The 19,943-nt window shown below is 42.6% G+C and overlaps 1 protein-coding gene across 4 annotated transcripts in view; it reads left to right on the forward strand.

Annotated features, from left to right (window-relative positions):
* Positions 1-14,247, forward strand: part of DDAH1 (dimethylarginine dimethylaminohydrolase 1) — a 122,632-nt gene extending 108,385 nt beyond the window's left edge. For 3 of the 4 annotated variants that reach the window (XM_069737981.1, XM_069737979.1, XM_069737980.1), the window contains 5 exons: positions 1,235-1,334; positions 2,281-2,354; positions 3,027-3,146; positions 6,574-6,717; positions 9,416-14,247. In XM_069737981.1, coding sequence (XP_069594082.1) covers positions 1,235-1,334; positions 2,281-2,354; positions 3,027-3,146; positions 6,574-6,717; positions 9,416-9,532 — 555 coding nt within the window. In that variant the 3' untranslated portion in view covers positions 9,533-14,247. The remainder of the gene's footprint in view (positions 1-1,234; positions 1,335-2,280; positions 2,355-3,026; positions 3,147-6,573; positions 6,718-9,415) is intronic. The other variant, XR_011315095.1, reaches the window with a different exon arrangement.
* The last annotated feature ends 5,696 nt before the right edge of the window (positions 14,248-19,943 follow it).

Genomic DNA, 19,943 nt, shown 5'->3' on the forward strand with positions numbered 1-19,943 from the left:
ACAGCTGCACGATCTCATGCAGTTTCTCTACCATGCAGTGAACTTTTAGAAAGTCGCTGTAGAGATAGAACGTAGACCGCCCATAGACTTTAAATGGTTCACAAGTAGTTAAGAAGGAAGATACACCCATATGGTGCATTGTTCTTTGTTTGCTCATTAAAGTAATTTTCCTAATTTATACTGTTAGTTAACGCAGATACTGGGTTCTGATTAGCCAGGGATTAACTGTGAATAATTAACGATGCAACCAGCAAAGGTGAAATTGTTTCCATTGGCCATATTTGATGGGGGATTTGCTTTAAAAAGGAATATGCCATCAGAAAATAAACTGTTTAAATCAAGTTCTTATGTTACATGTATTTTTTTTTATCATTTTTTTTCATACCATGAGCTATATTAAAAAGAATTATAGTTGCAATTTTCAGACTGGCCACTGGGACAATTTTAGCCTCTTAACTTCCCGTATTTTCAAGATGTACACATGTACATTAGCAGCATCAGACTTGGACTCCATCTTTTGTACTGAAGCATCTAATGAGCGTGTGCAAAGTTCATCGTGAAGGGAGGGAGAGCAGGGTCAGGTCTGACATCACCTATTGTGTTATCAGCTGTGTGTGCAGGTGTTACTTAACATTGTAATTTTGCCTCTGATGATAATGAGGCTGCTGAAAAGTTTTTCAGCAAAGAACAGGAAGTGCGAATCTTAAGCGTCCTTGTCGCCAGTGTAAAGATTTCTATAATTTTTATGTGTGTATACATAGTTCCTGATATGAACAATATGCAAAAAAAAAATGACAGTTTATTTTGCTCTATGATAAAGCCATCTGACAAGTAAGGAGATGTGGCACGTGCTACCCTAAAAGTCAGTGTCTGACCCTTTAACAAGCCTTGCAATATGGCCATGGATAAACAATAACCTGAAGACCACCAATTTCGGGGTGTTTGCCCCTCATCAGTGCAGAGCGCAGTCTAGCAGGTGGAGTGCGATGCCCTTGAAGCCATGTGATGGGAGGACGGTAGATGATTCTCTGGTTTGGTGTTTATGATTGTAAGGCTCATTAAAGGGTCGAACATTGATGTGCAGCATAGCCAACTCTCTTGATTTACTGAGAGAAGGTAGAGAAAATGTAACAGTGGATATAATGAGAGAAGACTAAAGCCTCCCGAGGGGCAGATCACACTGTTTTGGGGGGGATACTATTAATACTAATGACAGATGTGGATGTTATTGCAGGTGGAGGCTGTGAAGAAGGCGCTGCAGGACCTGCAGATGAACGTGGTGGAGATGACCGATGAAAGCGCCACTTTAGATGGTGGAGATGTGCTGTTTACAGGTAATGTGGCCCCTTACATTGAAGCTCCTGGGATGAATGCAAAATCTGGGACCCAGACCCTAATGAACAGGTACCATTTATAATACTGGTGTCTTCTGGGTACTCGGGCACCGGGGGACAGGTGCAACTGCTGCCTATGCACCCACTATTGTTAGGCTACTCTTTTATTCCAGTGTCCAAAAATTATCACCTGCCACTGAATAGCTGTGTGGGACCCCACTAATTGTTAAAAAGGTAGGTTTATTAATCCTGTGTTCAGCCCTGACAACAAGACCGCAGTCAGCAGGAGCTGCCAGTGAAGCAGCCGGTCACGGGTTCAGCGCTCAGTTATCTTCGTCAGTGCAATAGACAATGAATGGAGCGGCTGGGTGCATGCACTCTTCCAGTTTCCAAAAATTATTACTTGCCACTGGATCGCTGGGTGAGACTCCCCTAATTGCTAAACAGGGGGTTTATTAATCCTCTGTTCAGCACTGACCACGGTCAGGATGAGGAGCTAGTCACAAGTCCAATAGACAATGAATGGAGAAGCTGGGTGCAAGAAGGACTGGCCGCTCCATCTCCTCCTGGATGTCATCATGTGGCCAGAGGAAAATCAGCAGAGAATGGGGAACAAAAGTGCCCCATTTTAGTGATTGGTGGGGGTCCCACACCAATTTAACAATTCAGAGAATTTTTGCCCACTGAAATATCCCTTTTAAATCGTCAAATCGAATGAAAGCCTTTTTTTTTTGTTTGTTTGTTTCTCGCCTCAATTCCAGGAAACTTTCTTTGGAGGAATTAGAGTAATGAATCCCAGTCTCCGGACTGAATAATATTTATTGACCGACACAGAGAACTTTATTATCAGCGGCACAAAAATAAAAAATTAATAAAATGACGAGTGGCAACCCCCTGGGTGTACACTAGGTGGCAGTGCTGAGTAACAAGATTTTTTTTTTTTCAGGACGAGAATTCTTTGTGGGTTTATCCAAAAGAACCAATCAGCGGGGAGCGGAGATTCTGGCCGACACGTTTAAGGTAAGAATACACGGCGCGCCAACGTCAGACTTTATTTTATAACATATATTACAAAGTGTTGGAACAAACTGCACTATTATCACTGATAAACTTCTAACAATTGTTACATGTCTCTGACCAGTACAGCAAGTCCCATGAAAGAAACTGGTTATATTAAAGAGGTTATCCATTTTGGGGGGATATTTTTTTTTTTTTACCTTAAATGCATGTATTTGGGGCTAAAAACCATGTTTGCAATTTGTTTTGTTTAAAAATGTTGCACTATATGGCTTTTACAGACTTTTTGTTCCCTTGCACATTCCACTTTGATGTGGTTTGTGGTCATAAATCGGCGGAGAGGAGCTGAGAAAAAGACAAATAAGAGCTACAAATTCTCTGTTCACACCATCAGAACGGGCTCACTGATGGATCCTCAGTTTACTCATTCTGCAGCAGAAGATTGTACAAGGCACTCGGTGACAAATTCGTAATGAAACCTAATTGCAAAAGTTATCTTTAGGCTCCAATATGTGCATTTGAGTAAAAAAAATGTCCCTAAAAGAGGAAAACCCCTTTTATTGGGCATACATTTTTTTAACATAACAATAGCTTTTTTATTTTTTGCAAAAATTTTGTGCAAATCACAGCATAAAAACATAACGTTAATATCCCCGGACGTCTTCTGTCCCGCAGGACTACGCAGTGTCCACGGTCCCCGTGTGTGACAGCTTGCATCTGAAGAGTTTCTGCAGCATGGCCGGACCAAACCTGATCGTTATCGGCTCCAGCGAGGAGGCGCAGAAAGCTCTGAAGGTATGGACTGAGTTTATTAAGAAGTACCTTAACAAAGCCATGTTCTTGTAGGCAGAGGAGAACTTTGAAAGAAAAAAAGACCTTTGGGTTCTGATTATCAATGAGGGTCTCACACTCAAAATGATTCGGTGATCATTTATGCAGAGGTAATACCCCTAAAAGGGAACCGGTCAGTAAGATCAACCCCTACAAACCGCTTATATGGGCATGCAGGTCTTTGAAATATAGATCCATGGACACCTTTACATCTTCTATCTGTCGCTGCATTCCTGAGAAAATAAGAATTTTATTGCACATCCCACATCCAAATGAATCATTAAGTGCTCTGGGTGTGACAGAGCACTTTCCAAGCCAGTGTCGTCTAAGTTATTTTCCCTCCCAGCATCAGCCTCTTTAGCTTGATTGATATCTCACTGTTTGTGTGATATCAAGCATCAGGACAGGACATCAGACAGTAAGCTATCACTCCAACTAAAAAACCCGGTGCTGGGGGGGGGGGGTAAACAATTAGAGGAGGCAGTGACTTGGGGAGTGCTCTGCCACTCCCATGGCACTTAATGCCTAAGTTACATATGAATTAAAGTATTGATTTCTTGGGAATGCAGCCACAAATAGAAGAGTTAAATGTGTCTATGTTGTTTTTTTTTTTGGGGGGGGATGTTGATCATTCTAACATATTTCTTTTAAGGGGTATGCCTTCTGCATGTCTCCTTGCTTGTTCCCTATGCTGTTTGTGTGTTACCAAGCATCAGGTAAGGAAATAAGGCAGTTAGCTATCAATCGAGCTAAAGAGTCTGGGGTAGGGTGGAGAACAAACAGGTGAGGCAGTGGCTCGGGGAGTGCTCGGTCACGCCAAGAGCACTTAATGCCTCATTTGATTGTGGATTACAATGCTGATTTCTTGAGAATGCAGCAACAAATAGAAGACATAAAGGTATCCAATGTTATTTTTTTTTTCATTTCAAAGACCTGCATGCATTGCCCATGTCTACTGTCTGGGGGGGGGATAATGTTGACATATTCCTTTTTAATTAAGCTGCTCCCGTTATTTTCCGCAGAGCAAATAAAGAGTCCTATTGCTAAATATTCTAGTGCCAATCAGTGCATATGTTGTGCAGCCCATACCTTGCTGGGAACGGGGTGCTGCTTGGCACCTATTGGCTATCTATTCACATTGCACCACTGTAGGAGTAGAACGAGCCTGCGGCTAATACAGATCTGTATAGGAAAGTATTCAGTGCTCCTGGTGCCAGACCCCTGATCACTGCTCTCCGAACGTGGCACAAGCATCCTCCGGTATAATTGCATGTGGGATCCCACAACGGTGCAGAGCCCAAACCACCAGATAAAACATATGGCGTCATTATACTCCTGTGAAGCCAAAGGAAGCATTAGCTCAGGGTCAGGTTTCTGAAACGTTCACCTTAGGCTACTTTCACACTAGCGTCGTACTCGGCCCGTCGCAGTGCGTCGGGCCGAGGTTACCGACACTAGCAGTGAATGTGCCACACAATGGGGGCAGCGGATGCATTTTTCCAGCGCATCCGCTGCCCCATTATGAGGTGCGGGGAGGTGGGGGAGGAAATGCACGGTCGGAAATGGCGGACCGTCAGAAGCAAAAAACGTTACATGTAACGTTTTTTGCTCCCGGCGGTCCGCCACAACACGGCGCAACCGTCGCACGACGGTTGCGACGTGTGTCAATGCGTCGCAATGCGTCGCTAATGTTAGTCTATGGGGCAAAAACGCATCCTGCAGACAACTTTGCAGGATGCGTTTTTTCCCCTAAACGACGCATTGCAACATATTGAAAAAAACGCTAGTGTGAAAGTAGCCTTATTGTGGGTAAGATGTGGAATAGATCTGAAAACACTGAACAAATACACAAAAAATGGCTGAGACGGAATCCAACTTTATAATTTTGGTTTTGCCTTTTCGGGTCTTCCTTCCAGCACCCACCATCCATCACTCCTGAGAACGTCTCTACCGCTTCAGAGTGTGGAGACAGTGACATAGTTGATGGAGATCATAGTTTGGCGAATACCAGATCCTCCATAAAAATATCATCCATTAATCTGTCTTTTTCCCAACTCCTCTGTGTTGATTTCTGACCACTGACCACATCAAAGTTGAGCTGAACTTTGATGCGGTCATATATCAGCTGAGGAGAGCTCAGAAAAAGACAGATAAATGAAGTTCAGATTCCCCTTAAGAACTAGCTCACTGACAGATTCCCAGTTGACTCATTTAAATGATTTTTTTCTTTCCTGATGTCCATCAATACTTTAAAGTCCTATTCTGGTCTGTTTTAGGTCTTGTGTATAAGTCAAAGAATAGCGCTAAAGATTGAGAGTAATAAGCCGACAACTTAAAGGGGCATTGTTATTTGCTAAATGCATTTATTTAGGACTAAAGATAATTTTTGGAATTGCGTTTCATTAAGAATTTTTGCTTTTTTTATACTGTTTGATTCCCTGCATATTGCGGAATGAGTTAATCGAGGATCCATTAGTGAACTTGTTCTGATCAGAGCTATTTTTTTTATCGGTGGTTTATGATCATATCAAAGTTCAGCTTAAATGTCATGTGGTCATTAATCAGCACAATTGAGTTCAGAAAAAAACAGATAAATACAAACGATCCATCAGAACGAGCTCGCTAATAGATTCTCAGTTAACTCATTTTAGCAGCCTGCATTGTGCAGGGAAACTAAGATTCTGTAAAAGCCGAACGGTACAACATTTTTAATGAGACCCAATTGCAAAAAAAAAATTGTAATCCATAATAAATGTATGTACATAAATTTCTTTTTAAAGCGATTTCTTTTTTTATGATTAGTGGGGGTCCGACCTGCTGTGTGACCCCTTTATCTTAGAAGTCGGAGCGCCATGATCTAATAGTGATGGCATATCTTAGTCATATACTTTAGAAGATAGAAAAACTGAGCTCTTTCAGGATAGAACAACGTCATCTCTCGTGTCTGGAGACATCAGACGACCTGTTAGATCAGCCCTGTTGGCTGTCCGTGGTCCGCTGCAGGTCTGCACAGTGTCCTGCATGACGGCTGCATTGTACAGGTGATGGTAGTTCGGGGGTCTGCACTTTCCTCCACCAGAGCGAGTGTGATCCGCCAGTCACACGTCTTCACTATGCAGAACATTAACCAGGAAGATCTCCCTCTATAGGGACACGATGCAAATCGGGAAGAAATGATGACGACTCTCGCCTCTAAAGTCAGGGGCGTCCAATCTTTGGCTCCTGCAAAACTACAACTCCTGTCCTGCTGGGAGTAGTAGTTTTGGAGCCACTTAGTTGATTTATAGCCATATAGTGGATCCACTGCCCAATGACTTACACCCGATATATAAGGCCGGAAACCTATATGAATAGACGCTAAGGATTCTGATGTCGTTCTGCTGTTCTGCAGACCATGCAGCAGATGAGCGACCACCGCTATGACAAGCTGACCGTCCCCGATGATGCGGCCGCCAACTGCGTTTATTTGAACATCCCGGGAAAAGGTCACGTACTCCTGCACCGAGCACCCGAGGAGTTTCCAGAGAGCGTAAAAGTAAGTTTTTAGACCATACGAGCGCCATATTGCAGGTCCATGATATGGCGTATAGGCATCAAGCCTGAATTTATAAGAATAAAGCCCCAGTCAGTCCTGCTACAGTTGTATCCAGCCTAGACAATCCTCCATCAGCGAAACAACTCCAGATTGATACATTGTTGCTGTACTGATACATTGTAAACAAACGATCAGGACAGGATTGTGCCATTGATGGGGTTTGTGTAGACTGAAGCAAATCCTCAGCTGTGGGGATATCAGGTCTGTATTCCAGAAAGGGATTTCGACACTTTGAAATTCAATAGACCGTTGTAAAATGCATCATTAAAGAGGATGCCGCTCATAAAATGCACTGGATTATTCGTGCCGTGCACCAGGATTTTAGCACAAAATATTGCTATAAAGTGAAACAACCAAAAAGTGAAATAAACAGGAGAAAAAGGCGCAAATTTTCATGCAAAATGCACCAATACATCAGAAAATATGAGCCACCGTGATAAATATGGGGCAGCATCTGTCTGTTTACTCTCGTTTAAAACAGATCTGTCAGCAGATTTCACAATAAAAACGGCGAGATTATTAAAATGGATCTTTTTGGCCTGATGAAGCTGGTGTACTGCCTGTGAAAATCCATGCATAATCATTTGTGAAAATTTCCCTGTCTAATATTAAGTTTTAGATGGAATCCTAAAATGCTCATTTTAATATCAGGAATGGTTAGATAATAATAATAATAATAATAATTTTATTTATATAGCGCCAACATATTCCGCAGCGCTTTACAAATTATAGAGGGGACTTGTACAGACAATAAACATTACAGCATAACAGAAATACAGTTCAAAACAGATACCAGGAGGAGTGAGGGCCCTGCTCGCAAGCTTACAAACTATGGGGAAAAGGGGAGACACGAGAGGTGGATGGTAACAATTGCTTTAGTTATTCGGGCCAGCTATAGTGTAAGGCTCAGGTGTTCATGTAAAGCTGCATGAACCAGTTACCTGCCTAAGTATGTAGCAGTACAGACACAGAGGGCTAATACTGCATAAAGTGTATGAGAACATGATGCGAGGAACCTTTTTTTTTTTTTATTATAAATAGGCCACACAGGGATCGTTAGGTTAATGCATTGAGGCGGTAGGCCAGTCTGAACAAATGAGTTTTTAGGGCACGCTTAAAACTGTGGGGATTGGGGATTAATCGTATTAACCTAGGTAGTGCATTCCAAAGAATCGGCGCAGCACGTGTAAAGTCTTGGAGACGGGAGTGGGAGGTTCTGATTATTGAGGATGCTAACCTGAGGTCATTAGCGGAGCGGAGGGCACGGGTAGGGTGGTAGACTGATACCAGAGAGAAGATGTAGGGTGGTGCTGAGCCATGGAGTGCTTTGTGGATGAGGGTAGTAGTTTTGTACTGGATTCTGGAGTGGATGGGTAGCCAGTGTAATGACTGGCACAAGGTAGAGGCATCGGTGTAACGGTTGGTGAGGAATATGATCCTGGCTGCAGCATTCAGGACAGATTGGAGCGGGGAGAGTTTTGCAAGAGGGAGACCGATTAGTAGAGAGTTACAATAGTCCAGACGAGAATGAATAAGTGAAACAGTCAGAGTTTTTGCAGAGTCGAAATTAAGAAAAGGGCGAATTCTAGAAATGTTTTTGAGATGCAGGTAAGAAGAGCGAGCCAGTGATCGGATGTAGGGGGTGAATGAAAGGTCAGAATCAAGGATGACCCCCAAGGCAGCGGGCATGTTGCTTTGGAGTAATGGTGGAACCGCACACGGAGATGGCAATGTCAGGCAAAGGTAGGTTAATAGAGGGAGAGAACACGAGGAGTTCAGTTTTTGACAGGTTTAGTTTCAGATAGAGGGAGGACATGATGTTAGAGACAGCGGTAAGACAATCACTGGTGTTTTCTAAAAAGGTCGGTGTGATAACAGGAGAAGAAGTGTATAATTGGGTGTCGTCAGCATAGAGATGGTACTGGAAACCAAATCTACTGATTGTTTGTCCAATAGGGGCAGTATACAACGAGAAGAGTAGGGGGCCTAGGACTGATCCTTGAGGAACCTATATTGTGAGCATACAAGTGCGCCTGCTCCATACAACAAAATCTTAGGGCGACTACTCAAAGGACCCCGTCGCCTTTGTGCTCCCCATAAAGTAAAGCCACCTGCTGGGCTTCATAGGAAGTCATCATTTCATGTACATACCGCAATATTGTACCATTCCCTGCGTGCCAGGAGCTGTAGTATTGCTCTATATAGAACAAGGAATCACAGGTTCAAGTCCCCAAAAGGGGATAAAAAAAAGATAAAGGTGAAACGAAAAAAAGTTTTTTAAAAATATTCAGAAAGAAAATTGTAAGTTTGATTCCTCAATCTCCCCCCTAAAGTCAACAATAATAAAAAAAATAACTAACTTTATATTTTGTTACCAAATGTATAGTTCAGTTTCTTAGTAGAAAGAGAGGGGAAAAAAAGGAAAGCACAAAAAAATTAAAATTGGGGTTGATAAATCTCATGCAATGTTCCCATTCAATAACAGCAAGCAAAGATCTTGGAATTGTCAGGATTTGATACTCATAGCATACTAGAAAGTTCTCCTTATGCCAGGATGACATTGTTATATTTTTTTTTTTTTGTGGATAATTTTTGGACTTTTTTTTCCGGATAATTTTTGGACTTTTTTTTTCCCTAGGTGTTTGAGAAGCTGAAGGAGCACATGCTGATTCCCGTGGCCAATTCCGAGTTGTCCAAAGTGGACGGATGCCTGACCTGCTGCTCACTACTGATCAACAAGTCGCCCGCCCTCTGAGAGACGGACGGACTCAGCCCCGTGTACCCGGCAATAAGTGCACACTGCGGCCACTCCTGACAATCCGGCACTGAGCTAATACCACGAGGCATCCGGTCCTAGCACCGAGGGCTAAAGTCGCTCACAGATAGTGAAGTCATTGCATTAAATCACAATATTCATCCGATAAACGCCTTAAATTCTCACACAGAGCCTGATCCATCGCCGGGATGACATCATTTATGAATATTCTAACTCTATTCTAATTTGCTAAGATTTATATACAATTTGGGGGACAAAGGGTTCAATTTACAGAATAAATGTTTTTGTTTTGTTTTTTTTGCATAATTGGGCACAAAATTTGTGCAAGCTCGCTCCTTTCCAGTGACACCTGTAAGTTTCCCGTCACAGCCACACAATGCCAATGTACTTGCATCCTCCATATTTCCATATTGCCCAATTGTCATGAAAAGAGACCTTTTTTTAACTTAAAAGCAAACAATTTGGTGCTAAAAATTATTTTTACAATTAGTTCTTCTTAATAATTAGCTTGCACAGGCTCTTCTCTTCGCAGCACATGCAACTTTGATGTGGTCTGTGCCCATAAATCAGCAGAAGAGCTCAGAAAAGGTTTCAAACTCTCCCGTGATTTAATCTGAATGAGTTCACTGACAGATTCTCAGTTTGCTCATTCTGCAACACAGGCTATAAAAAGGCAAAGTGTGCAAAAAAATTTATTGAAACACAAAGAGCAAAAATTATTTTTAGCCCCAAAATACATGCGATCTCCAAAGGTGGAAAACCCCTTTTAAAGGGTAATCGGGGAGGGGATTGGGGCCGGTGTTGCACATGTGAGGCAGCAGATATGTGACGTCACTAGCCCTGCTCACCACCATATGTGGAAGTAAGTGGAGCCAAACAATCCCTTTAATTTCCCCTCAATGGAAAAAAAAACCCTTAAACAATCTTGATAACTTTAGCAAACCCAATTTTCATTGTTTTGTTTTTTTGTGCACTTAAAGGGGTTGACCAGGAGTGGAAAAAAAAAGGTCTGTATTTTTGTGGGAGAGCGCCACTCTTGTTCAGAGGTTGCGTTTGGTATTACGGCTCTTCATTCTAATTAATAGGACTAAGCTGCAGTACCGGACTTAGCCCATGGAGAAGAGTGGCGCTGTTACTTGGGGGGGAAAAAAAAACAATCCTGATGATAAGAATGGACAGCTCTTATATATAAAGAACAATTGTAATAACATAAGGGTACAAGGATTTACCCCCAACACAATGGGGGGGCCACTAATCTGGACCCCGGTGACTTCAATATACCGGTAATAGCAGGGACACCAAATGACTCAAAGCCTACATATAGCTCAGAAATGGCCTCCGCCCTGGTGCCTGAGCGCTTGGTGACATTACAGTGTATTATATACAGGTAAGAGGTTTTGGGTTTTTTTCTAGTCTTCTTGAATACGTTGACATTTTATCAAATGTGTTTTCCGACATTTATAATTTTAGGAAAATTGTAGATTATTGTTTCAATAATTGTGGTGCACATGTGAAAATCTGACACCGTGTGATCGAAAATAAAAATCTATTATCAGAAGAAGAGGCCGGGGAAAGAGTTTCTCAAATTGCACTTTTTTTGTATGGTTAGGGGGTGTCACTTTTTCTTTCTACCACTGTCGAAAGTCCGTCAGGAAATCAGGCCGTGTGTATCTATATATTAGATATAATTTTTAGTTTAAAAAAAAAAAAAGGGATAATTTTTGGACTTATTCGCTCATGTATTTCGAAACTTGGGCTTCAAGACATAAACTCATCTCGATTAATTACGGCATAGACTCAGGATTATTGGAAGTCCCATACAGAGGAATGGAGAAAGCCACACAGGCGCGGTCACCTCTCCATTCCCAGCTGTATGAATATGGCAGATGACATGGCAAACACCCCTTTAAGGTGGATGCGTCCCCTCTGCTGACATGTCTGTTTTTTGGTACATATTTGCATCCCGTATAAAAATTAAGCATTCAAGAGCTTCTTTTAGAACTCTGAATTGCACAGTTCCTCTGTTATTCCTCCTGGAAATGTATAGACAAATTGACAACTGCATGGCGTTACCTTTCAGCTCGTCAGCAGGCTGATACAAATACTGATGTAAAATACTGAACGTGTGAACGTGGCCTAAAAGCAAGGATCACAGGACTCTTTTCTTCTTCACTCAATGGTGTTGAATAAAACCTCAAACCTAGCAAACACAGAGAGTTAACTGAGAATCCATCAGTGAGCTTGATCTGACCGGGAATCCGTTCTTTTATCTGTATCTTACTGACTCACAGACCACAGCAAAGTTGAGCTGAGCAGAAAAAGAGACATAGAAGAGTTACAAAGTTGACGCCAGGATGAATTCTGTTCTGCAGCAATCAATGAACAAGGAAATAGAGTCTGTAAAAACCAAGCAGTGCCAAATTCATGCATTTCAGTAAAAAAAAAGTAAGTAAAAAAAAATTGCCCCGGTTCACATACTTTAATACTTTGTAAACAGCCGTGATCAGAGTGGATGAAGAATCTCAGCTGCTCCTACAGTATGGAGCCCCCTCCGTGTGAACAGGGTGTATATAATAAAGTACAATAGACGGGCAGAATAATGGAGACTACAATCAGACAAATTATTCATCGATGACTTTATCCAAACAACCCCTTTAAAAAAAAATTAAAAAATTCTCTAACTTTTTTTTTTTTTTTTAATTTCTGCCGATATTGGAACACAAGAAAAGAAACCCCAATAAACCTTTCTTTCCCCCACAGATCCAGCGCCATTAATGCTATGTTCACACACTTTTTTTTTGATGCATTCAAAAACTATGTACAAAATTCTGGCATCAGAAAAAAAAAATGTTGAAACGTTGCACAAAAACTTTCCAACTTTTCAAGACCAGCTCCTCACATATTATTTTATTTTATTTTTGTTTGTTTTTTAAAAAAGAAAAGTGGACTGTTTTGGATGTTTGTTTTTTTTCTCAAGGTTTTGAAGTGTTTTGGAAGCGTTAGGACTTTTTGCAGCCCTTTATCTAATTTAAGTCATGTTTTATTAGGACTGATAAAAAAAAATAGAAGCGATGTGATGCAGCTAATCGGTGGATTCGGTGGTCACGTGCTGCACTGCTGGCATCTTGGCAACGGTGCGGCATGTTGCCAATGATTGGCAGCAGCAGCCACGTCCTGGATGCTTGCAAACAAAGACTGGAAAGAAGATGTGACTATTGTGGGGTGTTTTGTTTCTTATTATTTTGAAAGCTTTGATCAGCCTTTTGAAATGAGAGCCATTGATTTTGGCTCCTGAGCCCTTGGAAAGTTTCCATTGGCCACTCATTTCCCAGCGTTACATGCAGCCATTAAAAACAAGGCTTTCCCGTGTATAATAGTACATGATCAGCCCAGATGTGGCGGAGAGGAAGCCACCACTTGTTAGCACCTTGCCACCATGGAGGTTGGACGCCCCTTTAATAAGGTTTGTTCTCCTCTATGGTGTTGTGACCTTCCTTCTGTATTATATCGCCACTTTCCTCATTTAGGTATCTAATGGGCGATCTGGACGTTTTCCGCTGTGAATAACATAAACTCAGGAACTCGATACACATGCAATAGAAGTATTAACCCATTGTGATAAAGGTGGATGACTACACCGAGTGTGACCAGTGGGCAGGTTGTCTGTCTGGTCTGTTCAGTTGACAGCTGGTTCTCCGCAGTTAGGCAGCGGGGAGCCATCTGTCATTCAGCATGACATCTGCAAATATGCTCAGTCATCAGCGCAAGAAAGAAGGAGCTGCTCTGTCCACGTGACGTCACCGGAAGCCACAGGAGCAGTTCGTGACCACTGTGACCCGGTAGAGATGAATTCCAGACAGAACAGGCAGGTAGTTAGCAATTACCTGTCTGTAAAATCTTAGTGCCATCGCAAAAAAAAAAAAAAGTAAAATCCCATACAACCAATTTAACCTGTGATGCTTCATTTCACCTGTCGTTGTGCTGCAGTGGAATTTTAAATGGTGTCTGTCAGCAGAAAATGACTGTTCAAACCAAGCACAAATGCTCGGTGCACCCTAGGTGTGGCCAAGCCGTTCGGTGCACTTTCCCACCTACGTGCTTTCCATCTATCTCCGCTCTCCTCTCACTCTCTAATAAAGCTGTCAATCAAGGAACAGTGGGGTGGAGATAGGTGGAAAACAAGCTGGTGTGTAGGTGCACTGAACCGTTTGTCCATGTCGAGCGCCTGTGCTTGGTTTGCACAGTCATCTGCTGCTGACAGATTCTCTTACACACTTGTTTCTTGCTGTATGTAGGCCGCTTATTACCAGGTGACTCTTCTAGAAAAAAACAGAGACCAAAGCAGAGAAGCCATGTCCGCTGATGACGTGCTGCACATGATGCCTCCGGATTGTATCCGGCCTCGGAGTCTCCGTACATTGGTCACATGTAATGTTCCTGCGTCTTTGCTGCACTCGCTAATGTCCGTGATCCTGGATCTGTCCGTGTGTCTGGTCCGTGTGCACAGAGTCCCACTATTCCCGTCTGAGCACTATTCGGTCACCATCTTGGCACCAGTGAAGTGTTTCCTCTCCCGTGTGTAGTCGTCAGGATCATGTATGACCCGGATTACTGTGAAGTTATGGATTTATTCTGAATTGTCGTATGTTTTGATCTTCCTGTTGATTAATAAAAGTTTCCCTGAATTTATTGTATTGAGTGAGTGTGTGGTACTGTTCTGTGTGCTGCAGATGTCACTTCATTAATGTCCGCACTGTCACCGCGCTGCCTGTGCTCATGGAGATGTGCGGATCTTTGGAAATGTTGAATTTGCTGAATTATCCAAAGTCGATAATCCACAAATCAGAAGTCCTGCAAAGCCTCCAATGTATGTGTGTAACACTCTGAGGTCTCCTAGGACTGTATCCAACCGCTTTCAAGTGTTTAATGCAAATCCAGCCTCAGGTTGAGGTCGTTTTAACACTTCTATCGGACTATGGGTAAACGGTAGTCGCCAATAACCTGTTCTTCACATGCTGATAGTCACTGCTGTGCTGTCACACACTAGTTTGTTCAGTCTTTTATGGCTTTCTCTCCCTATCTCAATCGCTAAGTTGTAGTCCTCTCATTAATAGAGAATCACTACAAAGCGGCTGCTGCATTCCCTGCCTCGGCTTTTATATGGGCTATGATACTCCCTCGTGATTGTCTGCACGTGATGTAATAGTGGCAAGGCTTTTTGGGGAGGCTCGCCCGGCTGCACCCGAGGTCCTGTAATTTTTTGCTGGTTGATGCAATCAGAAAGGAAGAAAAAGTTGTAAAAGACGGAACTCAGACAGACCCTATTAGAATCAATGGGACCCCTCTGCTTCTGTTTGCAAAACTGCTGTAAAAAGCAACCAGAAAACCCGAATGGACGTGTGAACGGAGCCTTAGATCCCCTGACTTATTCTGTAAAACAGTCCTAGATTTGCCATGTCAGCCTGTACTAGACCCGGACCCCTGTCTTCTGAACCAGCGCCTCTCCTCCACTCCAAGTGCTGTGTTCCTCCATTGTCTAAGTCATGTGAGCACTGCAGGCAATCAGTGGCTGCTGATGGGCTGCAGCTTTCACAGTTCAGTTCTGTTAGGCTACTTTCACACAAGCATTTTTTGACAAACGTCGCAATGCGTCGTTTTGGAGTAAAAACGCATCCTGCAAAGTTGCCCGCAGGATGCGTTTTTTCTCCATAGAATTTCATTAGCGGCGCATTGCGACACGTCGCATCCGTCGTGCGATGGATGTGTCGTGTTTTGGCGGACTGTCGGCACAAAAAAAGTTCCATGTAACGTTTTTTGGTGCGTCGAGTCCGCGATTTCCAACCGTGCATGCGCGGCCAGAACTCCGCCCCCTCCTCCCCGGACCTTACAATGGGGCAGCGGATGCGTTGAAAAACTGCATCCGCTGCCCACGTTGTTCTTTTTTTTTTGCAGTTTGTGTCGGTACGTCGGGCCGACGCATGGCAACGTCCCCGTACCGACACTTAGATCCTATTCTCCGTGTCTCCTTAAAAACCCACCTATGTGTCACATTACATCAAGTATAAATCTAGACTGGATCCCATGTGCGGAGTCGAGCACTAGAACACTCCACTACATGTCTGGTGGGTCTTGCATTGGTTAAATGGATTTGTCACCCTATAATCGGCCACAAAACTCAAACCACCTACTGAATATTGTATCCCCCCACTCCCCCTTTCCAACTCGGACCCAACAAGGCACAGACTAGACTTCTGAAGGTATATGGGTATGTGCACAAGTTGCGGATTCTCTGCGGATCCGCAGTATTTTTGCAGTGCAGAAACGCTGCAGATCCGCAATTGACTTTACAATGTAAATCAATGAGAAAAAAAAAGCTGTGCATACGTTGCGGAAAATCAGCTGCGGATACGCTGCGGTTTAAAAGAAGTAGCATGTCACTTCTTTTTTGCAGATCTGCAGCGTTTTTGTACCCATTCCATTATAGAAATCCGCAGGGGTAAAAAACGCAGCAAATCCGCAAGAAAACCGCAGTAAAAACGCACAAAAAACCGCTGCGGATCTGCACAAAATCCGCAGCTGCGTTTTCTGCCAGGAGAGGCAGAATCCGCACCAGAAATTCCTAAGGCTAATCCGCAACGTGTGCACATAGCCTAAATGAAGCAATAGACAGCGCCCTTGCTTGGGTGAAGCATGCTTAACAAAGGCTTGCATCTGGTCAAAAAGTTGCACTTTATATGGCAAAATAAAAGATTTATATAGCGCCATTAATTCCACAGCACTTTACAGACATCATCGCTGTCCCCGATGGGGCTCACAATCTACATTCCCTATCAGGATGTCTTTGGAATGTGGGAGGAAACTGGAGAACCCGGAGGAAACCCACGCAAACACGGGGAGAACATACAAACTCCTTACACATCACTTTATAAGATAGGAATAACTCTACAAGTCCTGTAAGTTCCTCCATGGATCGGACTTATTGTTCTTGCACTTCCAACAGACGCTCCATCGGATTGAGATCTGTAGAATTGGGAGACAAGTCATCACCTTGAGCTCTTTGACATGATCCTTATTCTTGGACATCTTTTCGCAGTGTTGCATGCAGGGGTCATTATCCTGATAAAGGGGGCACTGCCAGTAGGGAATAGCACTGTGAAAGGGGGAACTTGGTCTGTACATTGTTTTGGTACATGTTCCATCCACCTAAGTCCCGGGAATCAGCAGAATGTTGCTCAGAGCCTCCGTCAGCTTATGTTCTTCCCATTGGGTATATTGGCGCCATCTTTTCCCCATGTGACACTCACGCACCCGGCCATCTTCTTTCATTGTTCCATGGTCCTAATCCAATACTAATGGGTGTAAGCACGTTTAATCAACATTGGCACAGTGACCAGATTGCAGCTACCCAGCCCCATACACCACAAGCCGCCATGTTCTGCCCCTTCTGACACCTCGCTATCATAGCCAGAATCAACCATCGCATCATTCCACCAGAAATCCATATTTCACCCTGTGATATTACAGGAGGGGGGATTCATTGCCTTTGGCTTGATTTCGAACCATGGCAACTTGAACGATCTGGAAGAAGATGGATCTTCTGCAATCCTGGATAGGTCCACCAGGGTCTTCTCTACCGTTATCTTGATAATACATAGTCATCCAGGTTGTAATGTATATATCTCTCAACATGTCTAATAATCCGCTTTTAATAGGGCAATTATGGTATATAAGGGTATGCATGCATAAATGTTTGCTGAAATTTCAATTGGACACAAGTGTGCAATTTGAGAAACTGTACAAAGAGCAATTCCCACTATACCTTTTCATTGTGGATGCACAAATACCACCCAGGCAGACAAATATAGTTACAGAAAGTGTAAAATATGTTAAAAAAAAAAGTAAAGTTTCTGTGTCTGATCTGTAACTATATGTGGATTCATCATCAGCCACAAATTGCTCAATAGATGAAAAGTTGGACTTGTGCGACCTCTGCTGGACACATATGAGAATACACCTGGGTGATTAACACTAGGTATTTGGTATTGAATTTTTGCAGGCACATCTACATCTATTTATACAGCAAAAATATACTATTTCCTGTAGCTCGCAGCCTAATTTCCCTATTTTGGGTATATGCACACCTATTTATACAGGTAAAGCTTCTGTGCAAATTCTCACTAGGGCCCAAATGGATTTACTATCCTGCTTTAGGGCAAATAAGTTTTGAGCTCGGGCTTTAATTGTAAACCAGTTGTGTTTATTTTGGGATAATGCTGGAAACTGAATAACTTTGAGTAATTGCTTGAACTAACAAAAAAAACTGTGCAAATAAAGACAAATAGGTTTTCTAGGATTGCAAAATTCCTTAGAAAATTCCCAGAAGGTCACCATTATCTTTCATTTCAATTTTATGAGCCTAAAATTTCTAAACGCCCCTGCACTGTAAAAGAACAGAGCAGGATTGCTCCCAGACTTTTCTCCACTTTTGCATACACATCATGCAAGTTTCTGTAAGGGCAGTCTCACACGTCCAGATAATTCCGGTACGGGAAAAATCGGTACCGGAATTATCCGTGTCCGTGTGCTCCCGTGGTACATCAGTGTGGCACACGTGTGCCATGCAGGAGACAGCGCTAGAGATAAGCGCTGTCCCCTGCATCTGGTGCTGAAGCCGCCATTCATATCTTCTCTCCAGCAGCGTTCGCTGGAAAGAAGATATGAAAAATCCTTTTTTTTTTTTTGGTTGTCCTCGTGTTTAAAATGGGTCCGTGTAAAACACGTACGGCACACGGACTACACACGGACAGCGTGCGTGTGCGGTACGTGTTTTACACGGACCCATTGACTTTAATGGGTCCGTGTAATCCGTGCGCTCCCACGAACACTGACATGTCTCCGTGTTTTGCACACGGACACACTGTCCGTGAAAACACGCTGACATGTGCAGAGACACATTGATTTCAATGTGTCTACGTGAGTCAGTGTCTCCGGTACGTGAGGAAACTGTCACCTCACGTACCGGAGCCACTGACGTGTGAAACCGGCCTAACTGGGATTCAAGTTGCAAGTAAAAAAAAATTGAATAGCAAAAAATTAAACTTGGGAAGTTTAATTGTATTGCAACAAAATAAATCAAATGCTCGAACTACTAAGACTGGTTTTGTAATATTTTACATAAATATATAAATAAGAAAAATGTAAGTAAACATTGAATATTACTCAAAGAAAATCAGCTGCAGGATACAGCACAATCCATGTGAATGGGGATATCTTAGGTTATATTCATACGTTGCTTTTTTTTCTGCAGGCAATAAAGAAGCTGCTTATAAAAAAGCAAGTTTTTCTGTGTTTTTTGCTACAAATTTTCTGCGTTTTTGTTTTCTCTTGTGCATGCTGAAAAAGTGAAGGCTATGTGCACACGTTGCGGATTCTCAGCAGATCCGCAGCGTTTTTAGCGGTGCAGAAACGCTGCAGATCCGCAATTGATTTACAGTACAATGTAAATCAATGAGAGAAAAAAAAAATGCTGTGCACACTTTGCGGAAAATCCGCTGCGGAAACGCTGCGGTTTAAAAGAAGTAGCATGTCACTTCTTTTTTGAGAATGCAGCGTTTTTGTACCCATTCCATTATAGAAAACCACAGGAGCAAAAAACACAGCAAATCCGCAAAAAAAACGCACAAAAAACGCTGCGGATCCGCACAAAAAACCTGACAAATCCGCAGATTCGTTTTTTGCCAGGAGAGGCAGAATCCGCACCAGAAATTCCTATGTGTGCACATAGCCTAAGTTTCCCCCCAAATAATCACGATGCAACTTCCATAGGTGTTTGCACCAAAAATGCAGTAAAATCGACACCTGCTTCTTCTTTTTTACTGCATTTTTGCACTTACTCATTGCTTTCTACGGGTGAAAAAAAAGCTGAAAGTAGTGACATGCTGCAGTTTAAAAAAAAAAAAAACACAGCTGTTTTCCAAATCAGTCAGGAATAAAACCCCAATGTGCGTGCACGAGCTTTGTAAAATATCACAGCTTTTGCAGGTGCTGTAAAACGCAGCTTAAAATTTGCACTAAAAAAATGCAGCAAAAATGCAACGTGTGAACATAGCCTTAAAGAATTGCAATGGATTCTGACTATGAAAAGTAAATCCGCAGCAAAAGCTATGGCTGAAAAACCTTCCAATAAAAATGTCATCAGAAAGCAGAGTTATTATTATTATTATTATTTATTGTTATAGCGCCATTTATTCCATGGCGCTTTACATGTGAGGAGGGGTATACATAATAAAAACAGGTACAATAATCTTAAACAATACAAGACATAACTGGTACAGGAGGAGAGAGGACCCTGCCCGCGAAGGGCTCACAATCTACAAGGGTTCACGGCAAG

Source organism: Ranitomeya imitator, chromosome 8, assembly GCF_032444005.1.
Source record: "Ranitomeya imitator isolate aRanImi1 chromosome 8, aRanImi1.pri, whole genome shotgun sequence".
Taxonomy (NCBI): domain Eukaryota; kingdom Metazoa; phylum Chordata; class Amphibia; order Anura; family Dendrobatidae; genus Ranitomeya; species Ranitomeya imitator.